The 27067-nt window shown below is 40.8% G+C and overlaps 1 protein-coding gene and 1 long non-coding RNA gene across 5 annotated transcripts in view; one reads left to right on the top strand and one right to left on the bottom strand.

Moving 5' to 3' along the window:
• The window catches only part of PTTG1IP2 (PTTG1IP family member 2), a 33182-nt gene extending 18024 nt beyond the window's left edge, over positions 1 to 15158 (bottom strand). For all 4 annotated transcript variants that reach the window (XM_081536383.1, XM_081536380.1, XM_081536382.1 and 1 more), the window contains exons 1-2: positions 14888 to 15158; positions 3301 to 3347 (exon numbers count right to left, since the gene is read on the bottom strand). In XM_081536383.1, the coding sequence (XP_081392509.1) occupies positions 3301 to 3347; positions 14888 to 15035 (195 nt within the window). In that variant the 5' untranslated portion in view covers positions 15036 to 15158. The remainder of the gene's footprint in view (positions 1 to 3300; positions 3348 to 14887) is intronic.
• A 73-nt stretch (positions 15159 to 15231) lies between these two features.
• LOC145524346 (uncharacterized) lies at positions 15232 to 16831 on the top strand. Its single transcript, XR_014067418.1, has 2 exons — positions 15232 to 15724; positions 16125 to 16831. It is a non-coding gene; the product is annotated as an uncharacterized LOC145524346 (long non-coding RNA).
• Positions 16832 to 27067: the final 10236 nt, after the last annotated feature.

Genomic DNA, 27067 nt, shown 5'->3' with positions numbered 1-27067 from the left:
AATCCACCTGCAATGCAGGAGACACGGGAGACTTGGGTTCGATTCCTGGGTTGGGAAGATCCCCCAGAGAAGGGCATGGCAACCCAAACCAGTATTATTGCCTGGACAATCCCACGGACAGAGGAGCCTGGCTGGCTACAGTCCATAGCACGGCAGAGTCAGACATGATTGAAGCGACTGAGCACATCCAAAGGGAGGCAGAGCTGAGAGATGAAAAGAAAGAGAGGAAATGTGAATAACAGCCTTTAAGACTCAGCTGTGCATGAAGTCAAGGCCACCCTGGACTTACCAGTTTTGTGAGTCAATATATTCTCTTTTGATTAAATTAGTTTGAGCTGGGTGTCTGTCACTTACCACAAAGAGATCTAATTCCTTAACTGAGGCTAAAAAGTCTTCAAAGAGCAGAACTTCAAATTACCCAGAAGAACAGTAGAATATATTCAACCTCTCTAAATTAATAATGCATAATTTAAGACAAATTACAGGATTTTTTTTTCTTGTAGCTAAGAAAGATGACCTGTATAAATACAAAGCCATGCCAACCAGAGACCCTTCAAAGAGTGACAAGTGAGAAGTCAGCTAACAGACTTCAGACTGATGGATAATATCATTAAAATGGAAAAAAAATGCAGAGAGGAGGAAGGTACTTATTGTGCAAAGAGGGATTTTATAGTAGTGGACATAAAGAGGATAAAAAGAGTATTTATTAATTATTTAAGGGCAAATGTTAGAGATAATAAAGGTTAGATTACACTGATATATATAGCACTGTTTTCTATAATTTTATTCATTTATTTACTTTTGACTGTACTGGGTCTTTATTGCTGCATAGGCTTTTCTCCAGTTTAGGCGAACGGGAGCTACTCCAGTTGCAGTGCTCAGGTTTCTCATTGTGGTGACTTTTCACGGTCTCTGGGGCATTGTGGCTCCAGGCTCTAGAGCACAGGCTCAATAGTTGTGGCGCAGGGGGTTAGTTGCTCTGTAGCATGTGGGATCTTCCTGTATCAAGGATCGAACCTGGGTGTCTCCTGCATAGGCAGGAAGATTCTTTACCACTGGGGGCCAGCAAGGAAGCCCTAAGCATTGTTTTCTAGAGATTGAAAATTTAACCAGCAGATATAATATGTCCACTCTATTAAAAAACAAGTCTCTAAGTGGAAAAATATTATAATTTTGAAAGGAATGGAACAGATAATAAATGTGATAGTAGTTCATAAGAGAAAGTACTCACTCCTAGTTGATTAACTACATAAGATTTCTTTCAGAGGATAGGAAGAATTTGTCTGAGTTTTGAAGAATAGGTAAAAAATCTATATAGGAAGGGAGGGCTTTAGACACGAAGCTATGGTAGAATAAAGAACAGGTTTCAGCAATAAATGCTGGAGAGGGTGCGGAGAAAAAGGAACCCTCTTACACTGTTGGTGGGAATGCAAACTAGTACAGCCACTGTGGAGAACAATGTGGAGACTCCTTAAAAAATTGGAAATAGAACTGCCATACGACCCAGCAATCCCACTGCTGGGCATACACACTGAGGAAACCAGAATTGAAAGAGACATGTGTACCCCAATGTTCATCGCAGCACTGTTTACAATAGCCAGGACATGGAAGCAACCTAGATGTCCATCAGCAGACGAATGGATAAGGAAGCTGTGGTACATATACACAATGGAATATTACTCAGACATTAAAAAGAATGCATTTGAATCAGTTCTAATGAGGTGGATGAAACTGGAGCCTATTATACAGAGTGAAGTAAGTCAGAAAGAAAAACACCAATATAGTATACTAACGCATATAACGGAGAAGGCAATGGCACCCCACTCCAGTACTCTTGTCTGGAAAATCTCATGGATGGAGGAGCCTGGTAGGCTGCAGTCCATGGGGTCGCTAAGAGTTGGACACGACTGAGTGACTTTACTTTCACTTTTCCCTTTCTTGCACTGGAGAAGGAAATGGCAACCCACTCCAGTATTCTTGCCTGGAGAATCCCAGGGACGGCAGAGCCTGGTGGGCTGCCGTCTATGGGGTCGCACAGAGTCAGACACGACTGAAGTGACTTAGCAGCAGCAGCAGCAGCAATGCATATATATGGAATTTAGAAAGATGGTAATGATGACCCTATATGCGAGACAGCAAAAGAGACACAGATGTAAAGAACAGACTTTTGGACTCTGTGGGAGAAGGCGAGGGTGGGATATTTTGAGAGGGTAGCATTGAAACGTGTATATTATCATAGGTGAGGCAGATCACCAGCCCAGGCTCGATGCAGGAGATAGGGTGCTCAGGGCTGGTGCACTGGGATGACCCTGGGGGATGGGATGGGGAGGGAGGTGGGAAGGGGATCTGGATGGGGAACACAAGTGCGCCCGTGGCTGATTCATGTCGATGTTTGGCAAAAACCACTACAATATTGTAAAGTAATTAGCCTCCAATTAAAATAAATAAATTAAAAAAAAAAAGAACAGGTTTCAGGCTTCCCTGGTGGTTCAGTGATAAAGAATTTGCCTGCCTGTGCAGGAAACACAGGTTTGATCCCTGATCCAGGAAGCTCCCACATGCCTGAGAGCAACTAAGCCCCTGAACCACAACTCCTGAGCCTGGGAGCCCAGAGCTCAGAGTCATGGGCTCTGCAGAGCCCGTGTGCCACAACTGCTGAGAGCCCCAGTGCCCTGGAGCCTGTGCTCCACAATGGAGAAGCCAGCACAAGATGAAGCCTGAGCACCACCACTAGACAGTAGCCCCTGCTCTCCACAACTAAAGAGAAGCCCAAGCAGCAACAGAGACCCAGCACAGCCAAAAATACATCAGTAAAATCATGTATATAAAAGAACAGGCTTCCACAGTGGTAGGAGTGAAATTTGTCATCACGGGATTTTGTGGAATTATTTGGAAAGGTAAAGTTTTCTCAAATGGAGATGGACTTTCTCAAATGGAGATGGACTTTGAACCAGGCTCCAGTTTCATCCACCTCATTAGAACTGATTCAAATGCATTCTTTTTCTTTTCTTTTTAAAAATTGAATTATAATTTTTTTTCAAACAAAAAATTATTTTGTTTTTGAAGTATAATTTTCTAGAAGGAAGTACATGTTCACACTAAGTTTTTCCTTTGTTTTATTTCTAGGTTCTCAAGGAATGGTTTGAAATGCAGAAATACATCTTAATAATTGTGACCAGTCATTCCTGTTATTAAAAAACTGTGTAAAACAAAGTTTGGCATACCTTTTAGACTACAACTCTAAATTACATGAATTTATAATACTCCCAAGACAATTTCTTCATGTAAAAGTTAACTTACTTTCTTTCTGTTTATACATGATTGACAATCATTCACTGCAGTACATTCTGAAAAAAAAATTAAGTACAAAAATATAAATATTTTTATTGCTCAATTTTAGATAAAATGCATTTTGTTAAGACATTCCTGTTTCATGGCAAATGTATCCATACCTGGAGCATTTTCCTTTATTATTTTCATAAGTCTAGACACTTTCTCATTGATACTATTTAAATCCTAACTCCTTCTTACTTTCTCCTCTTAAACTCAGAAAAAAATGAGATAGCATCATCCAACTTTGATGAGACAAATAAACTTCTAAAAAATAACCTCCCTCTCCTACACTAACTCGTTGGTCCCACCAGACATCGAAGGCAACACCTCTGAAGCAAATTGGGCTAATCCCATACTGCACTCATTGATCCAGGGAGAAAGAATCTGACCAACTCAGACCAACCAGAAGCCTCCTTCCATGATTTACAAATGGAACTTAAGGGTTAGGGGTCTCCAATTTTTCAAAAATTTAAATAGGATTTTTGTCTTTGTGTAATTATAAAAGTGATACATATTCAGTGTAAGAAATAAGGATACATAAAAATCAAGTCAGCTGAAATTCCACCATCCAGAGAAATTCTGATGCTTCATTTTACTTTAAACAAATTATTGCCATGATCTAAATTTGAATTTTGCCATCATTGCAGAGGACTGCAACCATGAAATCTTAAATACCAATATTCCAGTCTCTGACTAGAATCTTTTCTCCTTTCCTCTAGTTTGCATTTTGACATGACTCAGAACTTGACTTTTCTTGATGTTTCCACCGTTTTCCAAATCTATTTGCTTCTTATGGCCTCATTCCTTTCTCTCCAGTCTGAACTTCAGGTCAGGGAATGACCTGATCTGGGTCCATCTCAGAGATTTAGACTAAGTATTTGTAGAACTAACCAGTAATCTCTCTTGTAGTCTTTCTTCCTATTACTGAAAAACCAATGAAGGACAGCTGACTTATATGACCGTCTGCTACATGAAGCAATATGTTCTTTCCTTCTTTTACTTTGTGCCTGAAGAAAGAGACACTAGCTATTTCCACAGCATTCTCAGGGCCAGATTCTCCCTGTACTCTAAAGACTGATTTTTTTGTGTGTATTTGTTTTCTACCTAGTCACTTCCATCCTCTTGAATACATTTTCATAATATCTGCAGCATCACTCTCTCCTAGTTCTCTTGGAATGTTTCTGGCCATTCTTTTTGAGTTTTTTGGTTGGTTCCATTTCCTCTATTAATGCTTAAAATGTTGTTATTCCATAGAGTTCCATCCCTGGTCTTCTTCTCTTCTTCCATGAGGGATCACAATTTCAAATACCTAGAGATGCCAGGCATCAACATACATCATACTCGATATCAAAACAAAAACTTTCTTTTTGACTGGCATTGCAAATAATTAATAATTAAAAATTGAACAACTGAATCTGACAAGTTGATTCTAAAATTTATCTAGGATGAGTAAAAATATTTTTGGAATCAAAAGTTTTTGACGCACAGGTAAGAGAAAAATTTAGGCAATGGATAACAAGATTTCATATATTACTATTAATATTCTCTATACCACCTCCTTATATTTTATTTATTTAATTGATTTCTGATACAAGCATGTAAAGTGAGTCCATGGGGTTTTTAATTTGTTAAGTGCTTTTTTAAATTTCTATCAGCTTTGGCTAGAAAGTAGTTTTATTTCATAGTTTCTATTTCAAAATTGTACTGTTAGGTGAATAAAAATTCACAATATGTCATCTTCATGTATTGTGCTGTATGTCAGTATGGAATATTGCTTATTAATCTCCTTAAATATTTTTTATTTAAATTCTATTTTATCTAACTATGTTGCTACACTCGCTTTATTTTTCATTAGCATTTGCAATGTATATATTATTTCATCAATTTATTGTTTGATCCTTTATTTCCTCTAGTCACACCTGCAGTCACACCTGTTTCTGTTTCCTTAAAATTTTTTGATATATTTTATATTCTTCTTTCTATCGTTGATTCATCAAGATCTACATTCTCCACCTATACAAGGATCTTAACGTGCTTTAACTTTCTTCCTTTCTCTTCCCACACCACTCCCCAGGAAGAAATCATCTGGAATTTTAATTATTATTAAATAGTTATTAATTATTATTAGACTATCAATGCATTTACATTGCTATCAACTTGTAATCAATCATTTATAATTAATTGTTTCACCTGTTTCTTTGCTTACTACTCTTTTTTGAACCCCACTTTTCCCCTTAGTTTATTTTCATTTTGCTGAACAATATCCATGAGCACACCTTTCTCAAAGAGGGTAGGTAGAGTGACAGAAATCACTCTGATTATATGTAACATAGGGAATGTAGTCCTGGGAATCAGGTACCCAGGTGATAGGAAAGATTGAGGAATCTACCAGGAGGAAGACAGTGAAGACCCAGCTCACCCCAGATATCAGCACATGCTAGGCTAGAGGGCAGAGGAAGGAGGCAGCTACCAGAATCCAACATAATAAGTATATGTAGAGTCTGCATGACAGATATTCTTGGTGCGTTCACCATTTGCAGAAATAAACAAATACATACTATAGAAATAAAGAGAAAACCTGCAAGCCTTGCCTCATTTTCAAATATATAGCCTTCATTTTATTTCCTTGGAGAGACTTGACTTTTCTTCTCATTCTGACTTTGAGATATGTTTCACTGAATCTGTTTCTCCTTTGGTGGTTTTCTAGCTCAGCCCTCGTGGGGAGACTTTCATCTGTTCCTTGAGTTATGCTTTCTTCTAGGATAGTTTATCTGTTTTTCTGCATGTGATCATATGTGTCTGCTCAGTCACTCAGTTGCGTCTGACTGTTTGTGACCTCGTGGACTGTACCCCACCAGGCTCATCTGTCCGTGAAATTTTCCAGGCAAGAATATTAGAGAACAGGTTGCCATTTCCTCTTCCAGGGGACTTCCCAACTGAGGAATCAAACCCACATGTCCTGCGTCTCCTGCATTGGTAGGTAGGTTCTTTACCATTGAGCCACCCGGGAAGCCCATGTGATCATATACTCCTTCATTATTTACTGTTAGCTGTGCAGTGGTTGCTTAGGTTCTATATTGTCTATTTTCATCTTACTAATGCTTTGATAGCTTTTTTCAGAACTTCCATGTGTGCTGACATAGTATAAGTGACATCTTGGCCACCTTACCACTGTCCTTGAAAAATTTTTTATGGTGGCGCTAGTGGTAAAGAATCCACCTGTGAATGCAGGAGATGCAAGAGACACAGCTTTGATTCCAGGGTTAGGAAGATCCCCTGGAGTAGGAAATGGCAACCCATTTCAGTATTCTTGCCTGAAAAATTCCATGGACAGAGGAGCCTGGTGGACTATAGTCCATGGGGTTGCCAAGAGTTAGACACGACTGAATGACTGAGCACACACACAACAGTGCATTCTTTCCACTTGGCTGTTCTAAGCATTTGACAAAGGGAGAGCGCTCACGTGAGTCTGTGCCACCAGACTGTTATGATATCCGGACTCTATACTCTCTTCTGAGCTTTTGTCATTTTTCCACTGCCAGGGTTCACTCCAGCTAATTGCTAACATTGCTTATTTCCAAACAGGGGATATCTTTGAATTGTAGATCTGCCCCCTAAATCCAGTTTGTAGCCCAGGAACTTGTGTTTCCATCAGAGTCAGATCCATTGTTCAATTTCTCTGTTTTCCTTATTTCTTCTCTGTAACTATTTCTCTGTTCTTCAGAACAGGGTGAAAAATAGGACACCTACTCAATTTGCATCTCTCTATATCTGGGAGTACTAATGAAAATTTTTGGAATTTAGTGACTCAGTCATTTCTAAGGGGTGATGGTGGCATTTGCAGTGCTGCCATGCTGTGATGTTCTATTCTGATCCAGAGTCTTCTATTTCTTTCCATGCTTGCCCTTTGTTGTCTGGTTGCTCCCAGTAAGAGAACTTCGCTACAGTTTAGTATTTTTTCTTCATTCATTAGGTATTGGAGAAGAAGATTCTTAATTCAAAGTACCGAGAGCAAACTAGAATTTCTTCAAATATTGCTTACTAAACTCTCAAATGTAAGTGAACATCAGTAACCCACTTAGTAGGAGATCACACTTGATGTGGTATCATTCACAGAGTCCTGTGGGTTGCCTGTGGGAAGGTCTATCACTTGGAGTGTTAGAAATGATGGAGGTGGAAATCTCAGTGAGAGGTTAGAAGAGGTTTTGGAAGTGAAAGAATCATGTCTAAGAAACCATATGCTTATAAAAGGGGAAGGTTGAATGTGAGCTTAAAGGGGAAATTACCCCGCGCTAAGAAGCCAACACTCAGGAGAGGCTCAGAAACAGGCTGAACCAGGTCTTCCCTCTAAAAGGGAAGTTGTTTTCTTAGAAACACTGACCAAGGTTGGTCAGCGCCAGAACCAAGCTAGCTAGAAGATGACTCTGTCATCCGTTTGTTGTTCAGTCACTCAGTCATTTCCAACTATTTGTGACCCCATGGACTGCAGCACGCCAGATTTCCCTGTCCTTCACCATCTCCTGGAGTTTGTTCCAATTCCTGTCGTTGAGTTGGTGATGCCATCCAACCATCTCATCCTCTGTTATCCCCTTCTTCTCTTGCCCTCAATCTTTCCCAGCATCAGGGTCTTTTCTAATAGAGTCAGCTCTTCACATCAGGTGGCCAAAGTATTGGAACTTCAGCTTCAACATCAGTCCTTCCAATGAACAACCAGGACTGATTTCCTTTAGGATGGACTGGTTGGATCTCCTTGCAGTCCAAGGGACTCTCAAGAGTCTTCTCCACTAGTTCAAAAGCATCCATTCTTTGGCACTCAGCTTTCTTTGTAGTCCAACTCTCACATCCATACATGACTACTGGAAAAACCATAGCTTTGACTAGATAGACCTTTGTTGGCAAAGTAATGTCTTTGCTTTTTAATATGCTGTCTAGGTTTGTCATAGCTTTTCTTCCAAGGAGCATTCTTTTAATTTCATGGCTGTCATCTATGACTCTTGATTTATTTTTGTTTCCTCCCTTTTTGTTCTTCCTCAGTATTTTAACAAGGTTTTCTGAAAAATTCTAGTATGACTCCAATTTGCTAGGGGATAAAGGGAAAGATTTGTTTCTATGTTCAGCCTGTGTTTTTAGGCACTCTTTGTGGGGAGAACATGGCAGGTGTGGTAAGAGAACATTGTTTCACTTAAAGTATGTATGGGAATGATTGTGAGGTTAAGTGACAGAAAAATGTACAGGAGAAGTGAAACCAAAGGAGACAAGCCAGGTCTTTTTGGTCAGCCACCCCCACCCCCCACCCTCTCAAAGGAACTTCTCATTTCAGTGCAAAGCTAAGAGCTCTGGGTTCGGTTTTAGGAAGGAAGACAAACTTGGTTATAGATACTATCTTTTTGACTCTGAAAACCAGAAAGCAGTAATTATTCTGTCTCAGAGTCTTCATAAAAATGGCAACCTTGGCTTTACAGGGCATTTTCCAAGTAGTTCAAATCCCGTCCTTATTCTATCTATACAATTCCAGTTTAGGATACTGGAAACTTCATCTCCAGGTTCATAAATTTAACTCAGTAAGGCTTTTAACATTTCAACATTTCTTCTGATGGGGAGGGAAACCAAAGGAAGTCTCTAAGCCAAAGTAATGACTTAAGATAAGACCCAAACTAAGTAATTTATTAGTTAAGACCTTAAAACACTAAAAAGACTGTGTGTCAAAAATAAACTCAAAATGGATTGAAGATCTAAACGTAAGACCAGAAACTATAAAACTCCTAGAGGAAAACATAGGCAAAACACTGTCCGACATAAATCACAGCAGGATCCTCCATGACACACCTCCCAGAATATTGGAAATAAAAGCAAAAATAAACAAATGGGACCTAATTAAAATTAAAAGCTTTTGCACAACAAAGGAAACTATAAGCAAGGTGAAAAGACAGCCTTCAGAATGGGAGAAAATAATAGCAAACGAAGCAACAGACAAACAATTAATCTCAAAAATATACAAGCAACTCCTGCAGCTGAATTCCAGAAAAATAAACGACCCAAGCAAAAAATGGGCCAAAGAACTAAACAGACATTTCTCCAAAGAAGACATACAGATGGCTAACAAACACATGAAAAGATGCTCAACATCACTCATTATTAGAGAAATGCAAATCAAAACCACAATGAGGTACCATTTCACACCAGTCAGAATGACTGCTATCCAAAAGTCTATAAGCAATAAATGCTGGAGAGGGTGTGGAGAAAAGGGAACCCTCTTACACTGTTGGTGGGAATGCAAACTAGTACAGCCACTATGGAGAACAGTGTGGAGATTCCTTAAAAAACTGGGAATAGAATTGCCATATGACCCAGCAATCCCACTGCTGGGCACATACACCGAGGAAACCAGAATTGAAAGAGACGCGTGTACCCCAATGTTCATCGCAGCACTGTTTACAATAGCCAGGACATGGAAGCAACCTAGATGTCCATCAGCAGACGAATGGATAAGGAAGCTGTGGTACATACACACAATGGAATATTACTCAGCCATTAAAAAAAATACATTTGAATCAGTTCTATTGAGATGGATGAAACTGGAGCCCATTATACAGAGTGAAGTAAGCCAGAAAGAAAAACACCAATACAGTATACTAATGCATATATATGGAATTTGAAAGATGGTAACGATAACCCTATATGTGAGACAGAATAAGAGACACAGATGCATAGAACAGTCTTATGGACTCTGAGGGAGAAGGTGAGGGTGGGACGTTCTGGGGCAATAGCATTGAAACATGTATATTATCATATGTGAAACAGAACACCATTCCATGTTCGATGCATGAGACAAATGCTCAGAGCTGGGGCAATGGGATGACCCAGAAGGATGGGATGGGGAGGGAGGTGGGAGGGGGGTTCAGGATGGGGAACACATGTAAACCCATGGCTGATTCATGTCAATGTATGGCAAAAACTACTACAATATTGTAAAGTAATTAGCCCCCAACTAAAATAAATAAATTTATTAAAAAAAAAACAAATTTGGAGTATAACATATAAATTGCCTACATATGAGCAAATGGTTGCTACTAGTGACAAGTATGTATTCATGTTACCAATAAAACTCATCTTGTAAGTTTCAAAAAAAAAAATAAAATAAAAGCAAAAAAAAAAAAAAGACTGTGTGTGTGCTTAGCTGTGTCTGACTTTGCGACCCCATGGACTGCAGCCCTCCAGGCTCCTCTGTCCATGGGGATTCTCCAGGCAAGAATACATGGAGTGGGTAGCCGTGCCCTCCTCCAGGGGATCTTCCCAACCCAGGGATGGAATCCAGGTCTCCTACATTACAGGCAGATTCTTTACTGTCTGAGGGCTAGCTATGGCCACTGGGTGGAGTCTGATTAGAACAAAAGCCAAGACCTTATTCACAGCACAAAGCAGTGCAGGGCTTGCAAATCATGTGGATGGGGTGGGGGTGGGAAACATGCATTCAACACTGAAAAGTTTTAATCCACTTTTCGCATTTCAAATAAAGCAAATGAATTCGAATCCAATTTAACTGTGTGCTCAGTCAGACTTTCAGTCGTGTTCGACTCTCTGCGACCCCATGGACTGTAGCCCGCCAGACTCCTCTGTCCTTAGAATTTTCCAGTCAAGAATACTGGAGTGGGTTCCGATTTTCTACTTTAGGGGATCTTCCCAACCCAAGAATTGTCGCCTGCATTACAGGTGGATTCTTTACCATTAGAGACACCTGGGAAGCCCCCAATTTAACTGGATTTCACCAAAAACGTGAAGATCTTTTAAAAATGTCTTCCCATTGTCAACTACAAATTGGCGCTTGCAAAGGGCATTTACGATCTGCCTCTGTGGAGACTGAACTCTGTGCTGCTGCAGCTGTTGACCTTCAAAACCCCCTGAAGGAGTTCAGGGTGGAGTGAGGGAAACTGGTGGGACAGGTCTTTAGAAAGTTAGATGTTCTCAGGAACTGATTTCATAATCTCAATCATTGTATCTCTTCATACATAGAAAATCACTAAATCCCTTCATGGTGACATCAGCTCATGGTGACTGGCAGAAAATATCTTGTAAAGTAAGCATTTGATTGCATTGAGCTCCCCCTTCACCAGTTCAGTTCAGTTGCTCAGTTGTGTCTGACTCTTTGTGACCACATGAACCGAAGCATGCCAGACCTCCCTGTCCATCACCAACTCCCTGAGTCCTCCCAAACCCATGTCCATTGAGTCAGTGATGCCATCCAGCCATCTCATCCTCTGTCGTCACCTTCTCCTCCTGCCTTCAATCTTTCCCAGCATCAGGGTCTTTTCCAATGAGTCAGCTCTTCGCATGAGGTGGCCAAGGTATTGAAGTTTCAGCTTCAACATCAGTCCTTCCAATGAACAACCAGGACTGATTTCCTTTAAGATGCACTGGTTGGATCTCCTTGCAGTCCAAGGGACTCTCAAGAGTCTTCTCCAACACCACAGTTCAAAAGCATCAATTCTTCGGTGCTCAGCTTTCTTTAGAATTCAATTCTCACATCCATACATGACCACTGGAAAAACCATAGCCTTGACTAGACGGACCTTTGTTGGCAAAGTAATGTCTCTGCTTTTTAATATGCTGTCTAGGTTGGTCATCACTTTCCTTCCAAGGAGTAAGCATCTTTTAATTTCATGGCTGCAATCACCATCTGCAGTGATTTTGGAGCCCAAAAATATAAAGTCAGCCACTATTTCCACTGTATCCCCATCTATTGGCCATGAAGTGATAGGACCGGATGCCAAGATATTAGTTTTCTGAATGTTGAACTTTAAGCCAACTTTTTCACTCTCCTCTTTCACTTTCATCAAGAGGCTCTTTACTTCTTCTTTACTTTCTGCCATAAGGGTGGTGTCATCTGCACATCTGAGGTTATTGATATTTCTCCTGGCAATCTTGATTCCAGCTTGTGTTTCTTCCAGCCCAGCGTTTCTCATGATGTACTCTGCATATAAGTTAAACAAGCACGGTGACAATATACAGCCTTGATGGACTCCTTTCCCTATTTGGAACCAGTCTGTTGTTCCATGTCCACTTCTAACTGTTGCTTCGTGACCTGCATACAGGTTTCTCAAGAGGCAGGTCACGTGGTCTGATATGCCCATCTCTTTAAGAATTTTCCACAGTTTATTGTGATCCACATAGTCAAAGGCTTTGGCATAGTCAGTAAAGCAGAAATAGATGTTTTTCTGGAACTCTTTTGTTTTTTTGATGATCCAATGGATGTTGGCAATTTGATCTCTGGTTCCTCTGCCTTTTCTAAAACCAGCTTGAACATCTGGAAGTTCAGGGTTCATGTATTGCTGAAACCTGGCTTGGAGAATTTTAAGCATTACTTTACTAGCATGTGAGATGAGTGCAATTGTGTGATAGTTTGAACATTCTTTGGCATTGCCTTTCTTTGGGATTGGAATGAGAACTGACCTTTTCCAGTCCTGTGACCACTGCAGAGTTTTCCAAATTTGCTGGCATATTGAGTGTGGCACTTTCACAGCATCATCTTTCAGGATTTGAAGTAGCTCAACTGGAATTCCATCACCTCCACTAGCTTTGTTCATAGTGATGCTTCTTAAGGCCCACTTGACTTCACATTCCAGGATGTCTGGCTCTAGGTGAGTGATCACACCATCGTGATTATGTGGGTCATGAAGACCTTTTTTGTGCAGTTCTTCTGTGTATTCTGCCACCTCTTCTTAATATCTTCTGCTTCTGTTAGGTCCCTACCATTTCTGTCCTTTATTGAGCCCATCTTTGCATGAAATGCTCCCTTGGTATCTCTGATTTTCTTGAAGAGAGCTCTAGTCTTTCCCATTCTATTGTTTTCCTCTATTTCTTTGCATTGATCACTGAGGAAGGCTTTCTTATCTCTCCTTGCTATTCTTTGGAACTCTGCATTCAAATGGGTATATCTTTCCTTTTCTCCTTTGCTTTTTGCTTCTCTTCTTTTCACAGCTATTTGAAAGTCCTCCTAAGACAGCCATTTTGCCTTCTTGCATTTCTTTTTCTTGGGGATGGTCTTGATTCCTGTCTCCTGCACAATGTCATGAACCTCCGTCCATAGTTCAACAGGCATTCTGTCTATGAGATCTAGTCCTTTAAATCTATTTCTCACTTCTACTGTATAGTCATAAGGGATTTGATTTAGGTCATACCTGAATGGTCTAGTGGTTTTCTCCACTTTCTTCAATTTCAGTCTGGATTTGGCAATAAGGAGTTCATGATCTGAGCCACAGTCAGCTCCTGGTCTTGTTTTTGCTGACTGTATAGAGCTTCTCCATCTTTGGCTGCAAAGAATATAATCAATCTGATTTCGGTGTCGACCCATCTGGTGATGTCCATGTGTAGAGTCTTCTCTTGTGTTGTTGCAAGAGGGTGTTTGCTAGGACCAGTGTGTTCTCTTGGCAGAACTCTATTAACCTTTGCCCTGCTTCATTTTGTACTCCAAGGCCAAATTTGTCTGTTACTCCAGGTGTTTCTTGACTTCCTACTTTTGCTTTCCAGTCCCCTATAATGAAAAGGACATCTTTTGGGGGGTGTTAGTTCTAGAAGGTCTTGTAGGTCCTCACAGAATAGTTCAACTTCAGCTTCTTCGGCATTACTGGTGGGGGCATAGACTTGAATTACCGTGATATTGAATGGTTTGGCTTAGAAACGAACAGAGATCATTCTGTCGTTTTTGAGATTGCATCCAAGTACTGCATTTTGGACTCTTTTGTTGACTGTGATGGCTACTCCATTTCTTCTAAGGGATTCCTGCCCACAGTAGTAGATATAATGGTCATCTGAGTTAAATTCACCCATTCCAGTCCATCTTAGTTCACTGATTCCTAGAATGTCGATGTTCACTCTTGTCATGTCCTGTTTGACCACTTCCAATTTGCCCTGATTCATGGACCTAACATTCCAGGTTCCTATGCAGTATGGCTCTTTACAGCATCGAATCTTGCTTCTAACACCAGAAGTTGCACTTTGTTGGAGCAGCCATGAAGAGAGACCTCATGTCCGAGGTAAGAGAAACCCAGGTAAGACGGTAGGCACTGAGAGAGGGGATCGGGGGCAGACAGGCTGAAACTACAGTCACGGACAACTAGCCAATCTGATCACATGAATCACAGCCTTGTCTAACTCAGTGAAACTAAGCCATGCCGTATGGGGCCACCCAAGATGGACAGGTCATGGTGGAGAGGTCTGACAGAATGTGGTCTACTGGAGAAGGGAATGGCAAACCACTTCAGTATTCTTGCCTTGAGAACCACCCCCTTCACCAAAACCTTATATATTGACCTTCCCCCACTGCCTCTTTGGAGCAGTCTCTCAGAGCTATCTGAAGTGCTGTCTCCCAGGCTGCAGTCTTTATTTTGCCCCCCAAAAATTTAATTGGCATCTCACATGTTGTACATCTTTTTAGTCAACACCATCAACACCCAAAGGCAACTTTACAGATGAAAACTGCAGCCTGCCAGGAAGGCTCAAATATAACAGCCATGGCACACGTGAAGCAGTGCCTCTGGGCTCAGGATGGCTTACCTACCGTCATCCATAGATTTTGGTCTGTGCTTGTTCTTGTGTCCGGAGATTTGGGAAAAGCTATTTTCTGAGAAGTTGATAAACAGTTGGATGAGAAAGAGAGAGATAAAAACTGGAAGGAGGATTTGGCTCCACGACCGCAGCCAGCACATAGCTCCCTGGACCTAGGTGCCACCAGCTGCTGGCCAGAGGGACTGTGGTAGACATCAGGTACTTATTTGGACCTGGGGACCCACTCACAGACCATGAGCCATCCCAGCAGTCCCTTCCAAGGCAGCTCTTTCAGAGCCTTGGACTCCAGCATAATTCGCAGAATTTTAGTACCACTAATGTTCCAGCCAGAATGCAGAATGTTTGTCATGCAATGCTGGCCTGCCATGGTCACCACCCACACTTTGTCCACTGGTCTCGATCGAAGTCTATTACCCTCCGAAACCACAGTGTTTCCCAGCTGGGTTGCTGCTTTTGAAGAAGGCCTGAACCCTAAGCTCCACCATTCAATAGCTAGAAAGCAGTAGCAGCTTCCTTCGCCTGGTTATTAGTTTCCATTTTTAAAGAGATGGGGAAAATATAACTAGTAGTTAAGACCCTGATGCTGGGAAAGATTAAAGGCAAAAGGAGAAGGGGACAGCAGAGGATGAGATGGTTAGATCGCATCACCAACTCAATGGATACAAATATGAGCAAACTCTGAGAGACACAGCAGAGGACAGAGGAGCCTGCCTGGTGTGCTGCAGTCCGTGGGGTAGCAAAGAGTCAGACCCGACTGAGAGACTGAACAACAACAAAGTCATAATGATATATTGGCAACAATATATGCTATTCTTTTAAAATAATCTAGGTAACTGAGCGACTTCACTTTCCCTTTTCACTTTCATGTGTTGGAGAAGGAAATGGCAACCCACTCCAGTGTTCTTGCCTAGAGAATCCCAGGGATGGGGGAGCCTGGTGGGCTGCCATCTATGGGGTCACACAGAGTCGGACACAACTGAAGCGACTTAGCAGTAGCAGCAGCAGGTAAAAATGTCATGTTTCAGAAATATAAATAGTATGATTTAAAGGATAAGGCAAAATTGTGAAGGTAGTTCCAGAATGACTGAAACTTCAGCAATATTGCCCCAGTGCCCAGAGGTATGGTGGGGAGGAACAGGGCATAGAGGCCCCTGCTTGATCAGGGTCTATCTTGTTGTTTTTAAGTCTTTATTGAACTTGTTACAATATTGCATCTTTTTTTGTTTTAGTTTCATGGCCTCAAGGCATGTGGGATCTTGGCTCCCTATCCAGGGATCAAACCTGAAACCCCTGCTTTGGAATGTGAAGTCTTAACTGCTGGACCACCCAGGAAGTCTCTATCTTGTTTTGTTTTTTAAAGCTGAATGATGGAGCTGTCCCATGGCATCCTTGACACATTGATCTAGACTTCATGTTGAGGACGATGAAGCCAGTACTGACAATAAAGACGGTGAAAGGGACAAGGCACAGAGTCTCTTTTCCTCACCTCTTTGTAATGCAGAGGACAGATAGAGCTGTTAATATAATATGAAAAGTACTCATTAGCTGACAAGATAAGGACAGAAAGAAAAACAATAGTCATTTCAGAAGAAGAAATAAGTCCCTGCTGATCCTTTTGGACACTGAATCAGACAGTCCCTGGAATCAAATTGTTCGATCATCTGACTCAATAAGTCTCCTTTTGCTTAAGCCAATTTGAGTTATGTTTTCTGTCTTTTTGAGCATTCCTCAACAGCAACATATCAAGACTCCTCCTAGGAAGGAAAAATGGTGATTACAGATTTGTGACACTGTTCTTTAGCAAAGTCCCTGTGCTCCTTCCTGGAGTTGATGTGAATATCTGCAACGAGGAAAGGAAATATGTAATTCGACAGATCCCATGTATGAAGCTCCTTTTGTTCATAAATGAAGCTTGCTCTCTTGCTCTCTCTACAGACACATTTCCATATGCACATATGCATACACTCATTTACATATGTACATACACATAAAAAATTACCTATCCAAATAAGCAAAATTATCTATCCAAATACATAAAAGATAAGGTACCACTTCTATACAGTCCCACATTCAGAACAGAACATTGTGATTGTCACAGGAGACCCCTAATTTCTAGCACAGAACCATAGAGCCTGGTCAGGACACTCTCCCAGGGCATCTTTCTCCTTCTCAATGCCTTCCCTCGTCCTGATGTGGACCTCAGCAGTTCTGAGTCCCTGAATCTATTCAGATAACTGCAACATCCCACTTCAGGCAGAGGGATGAGAATGTGATGTGATCACCCACCATGCCTGCAAATCCTGGACTGACCTCAGTCTCTTGGCACTTCACGAGTTAGGTTTTATTGCCTCATCACAAGTACCATCATGCCCAGAGAGGTTGCCCCAACTCTGGCTGACCTGAAACCAGCCTCATATACTCTGACATAACAATTGCCACTTACTCATCGCCCTCCCAAACCGCTTGTAGCTGATGGCCTTGTTTACTACACCAGAGAAAATGGAACCAGTCCAAAGGAAATTTACCTAGATTCTACTTCCACACTTAGCCCAACATCTGCACTCACATTCTCTGCTTTCCTGTTTGTAACCACAGAGAAATTTTTCGTGCTCCTGTCCAAAGGCAAAGTTGCTCCACGGGCACTAGATCTCACCCTCCATGTCTCTCCAATAGCATTGCTCCATCAACTCTCCTCTTGTTCTTCTTCTGCATTATTTGTCTCTCAGTCTCTATTGGTTCATCCTCAATAGTATACAACATGCTCTTATTGATTCTGTCTTCAAAATCACATACAAACTTTGTCCTAACTCTACTTCTTTTATTAGGTATCACCTCATTTCTCAGGAGGAGCCTATACTTAGTGACTTCAATTGTCATCCATTGTTGTCTCTTGCTGTTGTTCAGTCACCAATTCATGTTTGCGACCCCATGGACTGCAGCACGTCAGGCCTCTCTGTCCCTCACCATCTCCTGGAGTTTGCCCAAGTTCATGTCCATTGAATCGGGTGATGCCATTCAACCATCTCATCCTCTGTCACCCTCTTATCCTTCTGCCTTCAGTCTTTCCCAGCATCAGGGTCTTTTCCAAAAAGAGTCCAGATTGTCTCTTAAACCCTCTCTAATCATACTCCCTAACCCCAACTCCACCAAAAAGCTTCTTGTCAGGGACACTAATGATCTCCATGTACTAAATCCAACGATCAAATCTCAACCTTCCCTTTCCCTGACTTATGGCCAACAATTGGCATTGTTGCTCGCACCATCTTCCTTGATAATCCCTCTCACTTTGTTTCTAGGTAATCAAGCTCTCTTGAATGTTATACCCCTCAGGTTATTCCTGATTGGTTGTTTTTTGTTTTGGTTTGTTTTTTTTTATGCTACTTTTCTCCAAGACCTGTTCATATTTGAGTAGTCTAGAGTGAATCCTTGGTTTTCTTTTCTAAATACATTTATTCATTTAGTGATACGGTTTTAAATATCATGGAAAATATCATCCATTGTGTTGCTAACTTCTAAATTTCTATTTTCAACTTGAATCACTCTCCTAAACTCGACAAATATATCAAAATGCCTATTCAACAACTTCAAACAACATCTTATCTCTACACAGTCAAAATTTATGATCTTCCATCCATGTTCCTAGCCTTTTAATTTTTCAGTCCCCAAACCTTAAAGTCATCCTTATTGTTTTATTTTCTGAAATTCTGCATCCAAATTCATTAGCAGATCACCTCTTGTCTTCAAATGAATAAACCTCTCCCTCCTCTTCTGTTATTCTTTGCTCACAACCTTGTCCTGCCCAACTCTCCCAGCCTGTCGGTAACACAGCAGCTAGTAAATCTGTTAAGAGTCAGACCAGGTAACGTCTCTACTTGGAAACTTCCATCTGAGAGTAACACTCAAGCTCCTTACAAAAACCTGGTGACTGTGATCTGACACTTCCCTACCTGGCCCCTCTGGCATCATCCGCTCTCTCTCCCCGTGTGATTAGGCTACTGCCACGCGGCATCTTTGCTGTTTCTCGAGTATACTCAGTATGCTGTCACCACAGGGTTTTACAACGGATGTTCCTTCTGTCTGGAATGCACTTCCTTTAGATAGCCCCTTGGTTAACTCCCTCAGCTCCTTCAAGTCTCTGATTAAATGGCATCTTCTCAGTGAGGCTTCACCTGAACCACCTTGGAGAATATTGCAAGCCACACGCCCTTATAACGGTACTCCCAATTCCCTTAGCATGCTCTGTTGTCTTTAGGCTTTGTATTAATTTCTTAAATACTATAAAATTTGCTTCTTATGTTACTGCTTTTTTCCTTTCTTCTGTCCACTGGAAATATAAACTCCACAGAGTGAGGATTTTTGTCTCTTTTGTTTACCAATACAATGCAAACATTAGAAGAATGCCTAGCACATAGTACATGCTCAATTTTTCAAATTGAATCTATATCCCAAAGCATTCATCACCTTAGCTCTGGTCTTATACACCAAGAAATCTCTACTTGAATATCCTTCAGATGCCTCAAACCCAGCATGCCCAAGGTCAGTCTCATTTTTCCCATCAAATTTGTTCTTCCTCTTGTCTTCCCAGTTTGATTCACAGCACCAGTATCCATCCAGTCACCTTAGAGGGAAGCCTCAGAGTCATTCCTCAGTTTTAATTTTGGAACAAATGCCTAGCCCTTTCCAAAGGCTAACAGTCATTTGATATTAATTACAGTCCTTTAGCCACATACACAAACATTTTTTAATTGCTTTAGTCACTTGTCCTAGTCTCTCGTGGATTATTTTCCATTGGTTAGTGCATAAGTCTGCTTGGTCTGCCATAACAATATACCAGACTGGTGGCTTAAACAGTTAATTTCTCACAGTTCTGGAGGCTGGAAGTCCAGGTTCAAGGTTCTGGCAGCATTTGTTTCTCCTGAGGCCCTCATAATGTGTTCTCCTGTGGCCTTTCCTCTAGGAGTGCATGGGCTTCCCCGGTGGCTCAGTGTTAGAGAATCCACCTGCCGATGCAGGTTCAATCCCTGGGTTGGGAAGATCCCCAGGAAGAGGGCATGGCAACCCGCTCCAGTATTCTTGCCTGAGAAATCCCATAGACATATGAATTTGAGGGGCATATTCTGTCCCTAACAATCAGACAAAGCACTTTCCCCTCATCCTGAGATTGACTTTTTGTCCTTCAGAATTATTCCTGTCAAAAAAATTCATTCCTTGTGCACGTGCAAACTTTGTTTTCTCTCTAGTTTGCATTTTTTCCAGCTCATCTTTATTCTTGCCCTTATCAAAAGCAAATGTGTGCCTACAAAAATAGTTTTTCAGTATTTTCCATGCTTTTGTGTTTATCGGGTGGAGAGAATTGTTTGTAAAACATTTTTAAAAATAGGGAAAAAAACACAACTCTTTTAGGCTTTGGGCACCAATTTCAACACGTTGGGGGATATTTCCCCCACAATGCTCTGGACAACAGCTGGGTGTCCTACAATTCAACTCAATTACAATGCTGTCTACCCAGAGATGGCATCAGATTCTTCAAGCAAGGGTTCAGTCACACAAGACTGCATCCCTACCCCAACACACTTTAGACACCAGTCAGAAGTCCATGTTATCACCTGTGCTTTCGAGGTTCCCACAACATCCTGCTCTGGTTCAATTAATTTACTAGAGTGGCTCACAGAACACAGAGAAACACTGTACTTCAAAATCATCAATTTATTATAAAGGGACACAACTCCGGGGCAGGCAGATGGAAGAGATACATAAGACAAGGTATTGGGAAAGGGTGAGGGGCTTCCATGTGCTCTCCAGCCCCACGACTCTCCCATTTCCCCATGTCACCAACTGGGAAGCTCTTTACACCCACTCTGTGGTTTTTATGAAGGCTTTATTACATAGGTGTGTTTGATTAAGTCACTGGCCATAGGCAACTGATTCAACCTCCAGCCTCTCTTGAGTGGAGGGGAGTGAGGTGTGGAAAAGGAGGGAAGAGTGGATAATTGGCAATCAGCTCCCATACTTAGGTGAGGCTTCAAAAGTCACCTCATTTACATTAAAAAGGCACCTTTATCATGGTCCTGGGGCTTCCCTGGTGGCTCAGCAGTAAGGAACCTTCTCCAGTATTCTTGCCTGGAGCATCCCCTGGACAGTGTGGCCTGGCAGGTTACAGTCCATGGGGTCGCAAAGAACAGACACAACTGAAGTGACTGAGCATGCACGCACGCAGCCATCATGGTCCTTACTTAGAAATTCCAAGGGATTGCTTGGGTGAAGTATAGTTGACTTATAATAGTATACTAGTTTCAGGAGTACAGCAGAGTGAGTCAATATTTTTACAGATTGTACTCCATTGAAACTTATCACAAAATAATGGCTGTAGGAAATCCCAAGAGTTTTAGGAGCTCTGTGCCAGAAATGGGATGAAGACCAAATATGTGTGTATACACACACACACACACACACACACACACACACACACACACACATATATATATATCATATATCACAAGCTAGAATCAAGATTGCCAGGAGAAATATCAATAACCTCAGATATGCAGATGACACCACCCTTATGGCAGAAAGCGAAGAACTAAAGAGCCTCTTGATGAAAATGAAAGAGGAGAGTAAAAAAGTTGGCTTAAAGCTCAGCATTCAGAAAACTAAGATCATGGCATCCGATCCCATCACTTCATGGCAAATAGATGGGGAAACAGTGGAAACAGTGACAGACTTTATTTTTTGGGCTCCAAAATCACTGCAGATGGTGACTACAGATGAAATTAAAAGACGCTTACTCCTTGGAAGGAAAGTTATGACCAACCTAGATAGCATATTAAAAAGCAGACATTATTGTGTCAACAAAGGTCCGTCTAGTCAAGGCTATAGTTTTTCCAGTACTCATGTATGGATGTGAGAGTTGGACTATAAAGAAAGCTGAATGCAGAAGAATTGATGCTTTTGAACTGTGGAGTTGGAGAAGACTCTTGAGAGTCCCTTGGACTGCAAGGAGATCCAACCAGTCCATCCTAAAAGAGATCAATCCTGAGTGTTCATTGGAAGGACTGATGTTGAAGCTGAAACTCCAATACTTTGGCCACCTCATGTGAAGAGTTGACTCATTGGAAAAGACCCTAATGCTGGGTAGGATTGGGGGTGGGAGGAGAAGAGGACGACAGAGGATGAGATGGTTGGATGGCATCACCAACTCGATGGACATGGGTTTGGGTGGACTCCGGGAGTTGGTGATGGACAGAGAGGCGTGGCGTGCTGCAATTCATGGGGTCACAAAGAGTCGGACACGACTGAGCGACTGAACTGTTAAAGTTGGTGTTGATGCCCCTTTCCCCGCAAAGTATACAGAAATTGTGTTTTGGTGACTGATGTTCTTTTTTTACCCGTGGGTCACTGAGCTTTGAAAGTTGTGTGAGATGACGTTTAAGGCAAGCATGCAAGTGTACTCATCACTTACTGTCTAGTTACTGCTGTTGGCTCAATGACAGGGTTGTATCAGTTTTTCAGCAGTACTTCAGTAATACAGTAGATATTTCTCTAGACTTCACATTCTGTTTACATACCCAACCAGTGGAAAGAAAGCATAGTGGGGATTGTTTTCTTGGTATTTTGTTGTTACAGAAAAAAGGAATGTTTATGATTTGTTGGACATTTCTGAGGGCACGTATAACATGAAAAGGACATTTCAATAGAAAATGTACATTCTGGTTGGTCTTTGTTGTTAAGTGCATTGTTCATCAAATGTTCCGTGATACTGAGTTTCAGGCTTCAGTTGAATTATATTATGGTGAAATTTGTGATTAAGGTAAGCTAACTCAAAATGACAAGCCAAGGGCTTTTAAAACCCACATTTCAATGAAACCTGGCAGCACAAAAACAGCTGTTCTAAGTCTGCTCGTCTAATATTTCAAAGGAAGACTAGCAATGGATTTCTGATACCATATGTGCCAACTGCAGAAATTCTAGAACAGTCTGAGAGACCTTGGGTGAAAGGTCACACTCTGCCTTATACAGATGGCATGTTTAATTATTAAAGAGCAATTTTAATCATCTAATCATTTTAAGCCCTAAAATGAAAGGTTTTCTCAGATACCTCGAAGCTTGTTGCAACATAAACTCTGCTGTCAAACTTCTGTGGAGCCTGGAAGTAGCATATGTGATTTCATATCCTAACTTGATTTACATTCTCATGTGAGTTGAATTTGTTTTGCAGGCTCTAAAAGACATTTTTGGGGGAAAAAAAAAAACTGAAGATCATGTCTTTGGCAGAGAATTTACCTATTCCTAGCAGGAAAATTAAATCTAAATCCTTGCTTCGGTCTTAAATGAGGCTCAAATTTCTCAGGAGAATGGCTGAATCGCCCCTTCTTTCAGCAGAGTGTTTGCAGTTCTGAGAGAAATGTTTGCATCTAGCTTTGAAAATCTTTTTCAGGAAAATCTTAGCTTTTGTTTGTTATATAAAAAAAAAAATAAACCTAGCAAAGTATCTGATGTGCAACATTCAGTAAATACTAGACCCGCCTCATTCTCTCATTCAGTGCGTGCACACACATTTTCACGCTCATACATTGAAATTCAAAGTTATGTGATCTGGCAAGCACCATGGAATAAAATCAAGGATAATTGCACCAATCTATAAAGGCAAAGTTAGTTCCTATTGTTTGTATCCAAAGAATTCTAATTGACACATAGAGTTTATTTGATAATGTCATGTTTTTATCTTCTTTTAAAAATGTATTTATTTATTTTTGGCTCCTCTGGTCTTTGTTGGTGCACATGGACTTTCTCTAGTTTGGGCACATGTGCTTCTCATTGCGGTGGCTTCTCTTGTGATGGACAGGCTTAGCTGACCCTCTGCATGTGGAATCTTCCTGGACCAGGGGTCAAATCCACGTCCTCTGCATTGGCAGACAGATTCTTAACCACTGGACCACCAGGGAGGTCCAATAATGTTTTCTATTGAGCAGAATTTGGGGGAAATGTCCCTTAACAATGTCAGTTGAAAATAATAAGAAAGGACATACAGTAAATCCGTGGCTTCAAGTTCACATGGAAACCAGACTATGTTCTCCCAGGAGACTCTTGCTTTATTAAGACTACTGATCATTTTGCCTAGCACTGACAGGTGGTCAGAATAAATGGCCACAAAGATAATGGGTCTTTGACCTTGACTTTCATTATATGACATTATGTTACTTCTCAAAGGGAACAGATGATGCTGACTTCATATCTCTCCTCCAACTTGTTTTTACTGATCAACAAAGAGAGAACAGCTTTGTGTCATTCTATTTACAGAGAAATGTGATTAGGAGCTACATAAATTTAAGATTATTTCTCCACGAAGACTTCTGTTCTTTAAAAAATCACAGGTATTGGATTTCCCTGGTGGTCCAGTGGCCAAGACTCCACAGTCCCAATGCAGGGGGCCCAGGTTCCATCTCTGGTCAGGGATCAAGATCCCATATGTCTCAGTCAAAAGGTCTCACATGTCGCAACAAAGATCAAAGATCTTGAGTATCATGGCTAAGACCCAGTGCAGTCAAATAAATGATTTTTTTTTTTAAATCACAGATATTAAGTGGAATACTATGCTCTTCTGAGTATCACCCATTTGCTTCCAATTCTTTGGTTTTGTATTGCTCCATTTGAAGTCACACCAAGGAATAGAGTCTTTGGGCAACAGGGCAAGAAAAGAACATGGTTATAACTATTCATATGTGTGTGCTGTGCTTAGTCACTCAGTTGTCCGACTCATTGTGACCCCATGGACGGTAATCCCCAGGCTCCTCTGTCCATAGGGATTCTCCAGGCAAGAATACTGGAGTGGGTTGCCATGCCCTCCTCCAGGGGATCTTTCCAACCCAGGGATCAAACCCAGGTCTCCTGCATTGCAGGTGGATTCTTTCCCATCTGAGCCACCAGGGAAGCCCTTAATATACTTCTAGAAACATTTGGGATATCCTGAATATCACTGAAACATATGCTTGTAGATACTGGATGCTGATTTTGTTTCAGAAATCAGATAACCTTAGGAGCTTGCTATTCTGTAAAACAGCAGGTCACATTGAGAAATATGATCCTTCTAAAAATGCTTGCCTCTTCTTATTTTCAGATGATTGCTCACAAGGAAAATCCAAGAGAATCTATAAGTTATGAGAATTAATGAGCTCAAAAAGTTTTCCTGATTTCAAATCAATAGTGTTCTCATATGTTAGTCAAAACCAATTGGAAAATGTAATTGAAACAAAGGTCCCATCTACAACATCATAAAAGCTAAAGAGATAAATCTATTAGCTTTAAATATCAACATAATTTCCAAAACAACATTGAATGTAAAAAACAAAGTGCATCATGGTAGATACAAGATAGATACTCATATAAACTGGATAAATTTATCTTTTTATATAAGTACAAAACTGACGTTAATAATTTACATGCTAAAGTACTATATAAGCATTTATGGATTAATATAAAAATTTTAGGTTGCTGGTTACTTCTGGGAGGTGCAAGTAAAGAATGGAATTGGAGAAATATTCACTGGGACTTTAAGAAAAGTTTTTTAACTTTTAAGAAAAGTTAAATCTTTTCTTAAAATCTTAAAAACTTTTAAGATTTTAAGAAAAAATCTGAAGCAAACATATGGTAAAATGATCATGTGTGTTGTAGCTGTGTGGTGAATATCATTGTTTTCTTCAAGGGATCATCATTATTTTCTATAACTACTTATATTTCACAAAAATGCTTTTAAATGCCGTTGTAATTGTAAGGAATGGCACAAAAAAATTTTTTTATTGTTCTGTTATACCAAGTGGAGAATCTGAGTGTGAAATAAGAATCAGTCTGAATGAGTGAACAGTTCTGTTTTTCTTAGGCACTTTGCCAGTAAGTTAGCCAGAGATGAAACATGCAGTAAGTTGGAACCCACATGGTCAGAGTTGATGCTTTAGAAAAACAGCCTCCTACAATTTCCCTAGTGGAGAAAATTATCCCTCCAGCTTTTATGAAACAGACATGGTTTTAGTGGCCCTAGACTAGGGAGGAAAATGTCCTGAGTCTGGGGGCCAATTGTGCCACTACTTGATGACCTCGGAGAAGTTCCTTTCTCCTGTCCTCAGTTTCTTCATTTGTAACATGTGGATATTCCCTGTTTCCCCTTCCCACAGGCTTGTTGTGTAGAGTAAATGGAGTGATGCAGATGTGACACTGTTTACTGTTGTAGAAATGATAGAGGATCCTATGTATATGGTTTTCACTGATTTTCAGGCTGAACATTATAAAAAGCCAAGTGTAGTTAAGATGTCAGGGGAGTGCAAAGACAATCACTTTGGGGGGAAAAAGAATAAACTCTGCCTGATATCAAAGGCTTAATATCAGGGGAATGATCATGCATGAACAGAATTTAATCCTAAGATTTCTCTTTAGAAGAACATGTACAGAGGTGTTAATTTTAGTGCTTTATCCCTCTACGTTACTAGAGGACCTTATTTGAAGAATTTCCTTCTTCTCATATCAGACTGAGTTGTTTGGTAGAAATTAAGATGCTTTAGGTTATTTTTGTGGGGTAAGGGCTATCCTCCAGGATTTACTTTAACTGAAAAGAGACTGTCAACTATTTTTTATTTTTATCCACAGATGTAGAAAGTCAGTGGTTAAAAGCACAGACTCATTAGTTCCACTGACTTGGTTTGACTCCAGACTCTGCCACTTGTAATTGATGCCAACTAATTAACCTCTTTCCCTCAGTACCTTCCTAAGTAAAATGGGGATGATGATGGTACCTAACTGTAGGCTATTGGGTTTTAGAGAAGGCAATCATAACTCTCTCCAGGAGTGGCTCTAGGTTTTATGGGGTCTGAAGCTTGTATTTTTTAGGGATCTCTTTCTCTTTAAGAGAAGGAATATAAAATTATAAATACAAAGTTATAAGGCCAGTGAAGGGTTCAATCATATCTGACTCTTTGTGATCCTACGGACCATAGCCTGCCAGTTTCCTCTACCTATGGGATTCTCCAGGCAAGACTACAGGAGTGGGTTTCCATGCCCTCCTCCAGGGGATCTTCCCAACCCAGGGATTGAACCTGTGTCTCTTATGTCTCCTGCATTGCCAGGTAGGTTCTTTATCACTAACGGTACCTGGGAAGCCCTTATCTACCTCGACACTTCTCTATTC

Source organism: Giraffa tippelskirchi, chromosome 10 (genome assembly GCF_054371585.1).
Source record: "Giraffa tippelskirchi isolate mGirTip1 chromosome 10, T2T-mGirTip1v1.2.pri, whole genome shotgun sequence".
Classification (NCBI taxonomy): Eukaryota; Metazoa; Chordata; class Mammalia; order Artiodactyla; family Giraffidae; genus Giraffa; species Giraffa tippelskirchi.
This window is presented reverse-complemented; position numbering and strand designations above follow the sequence as displayed.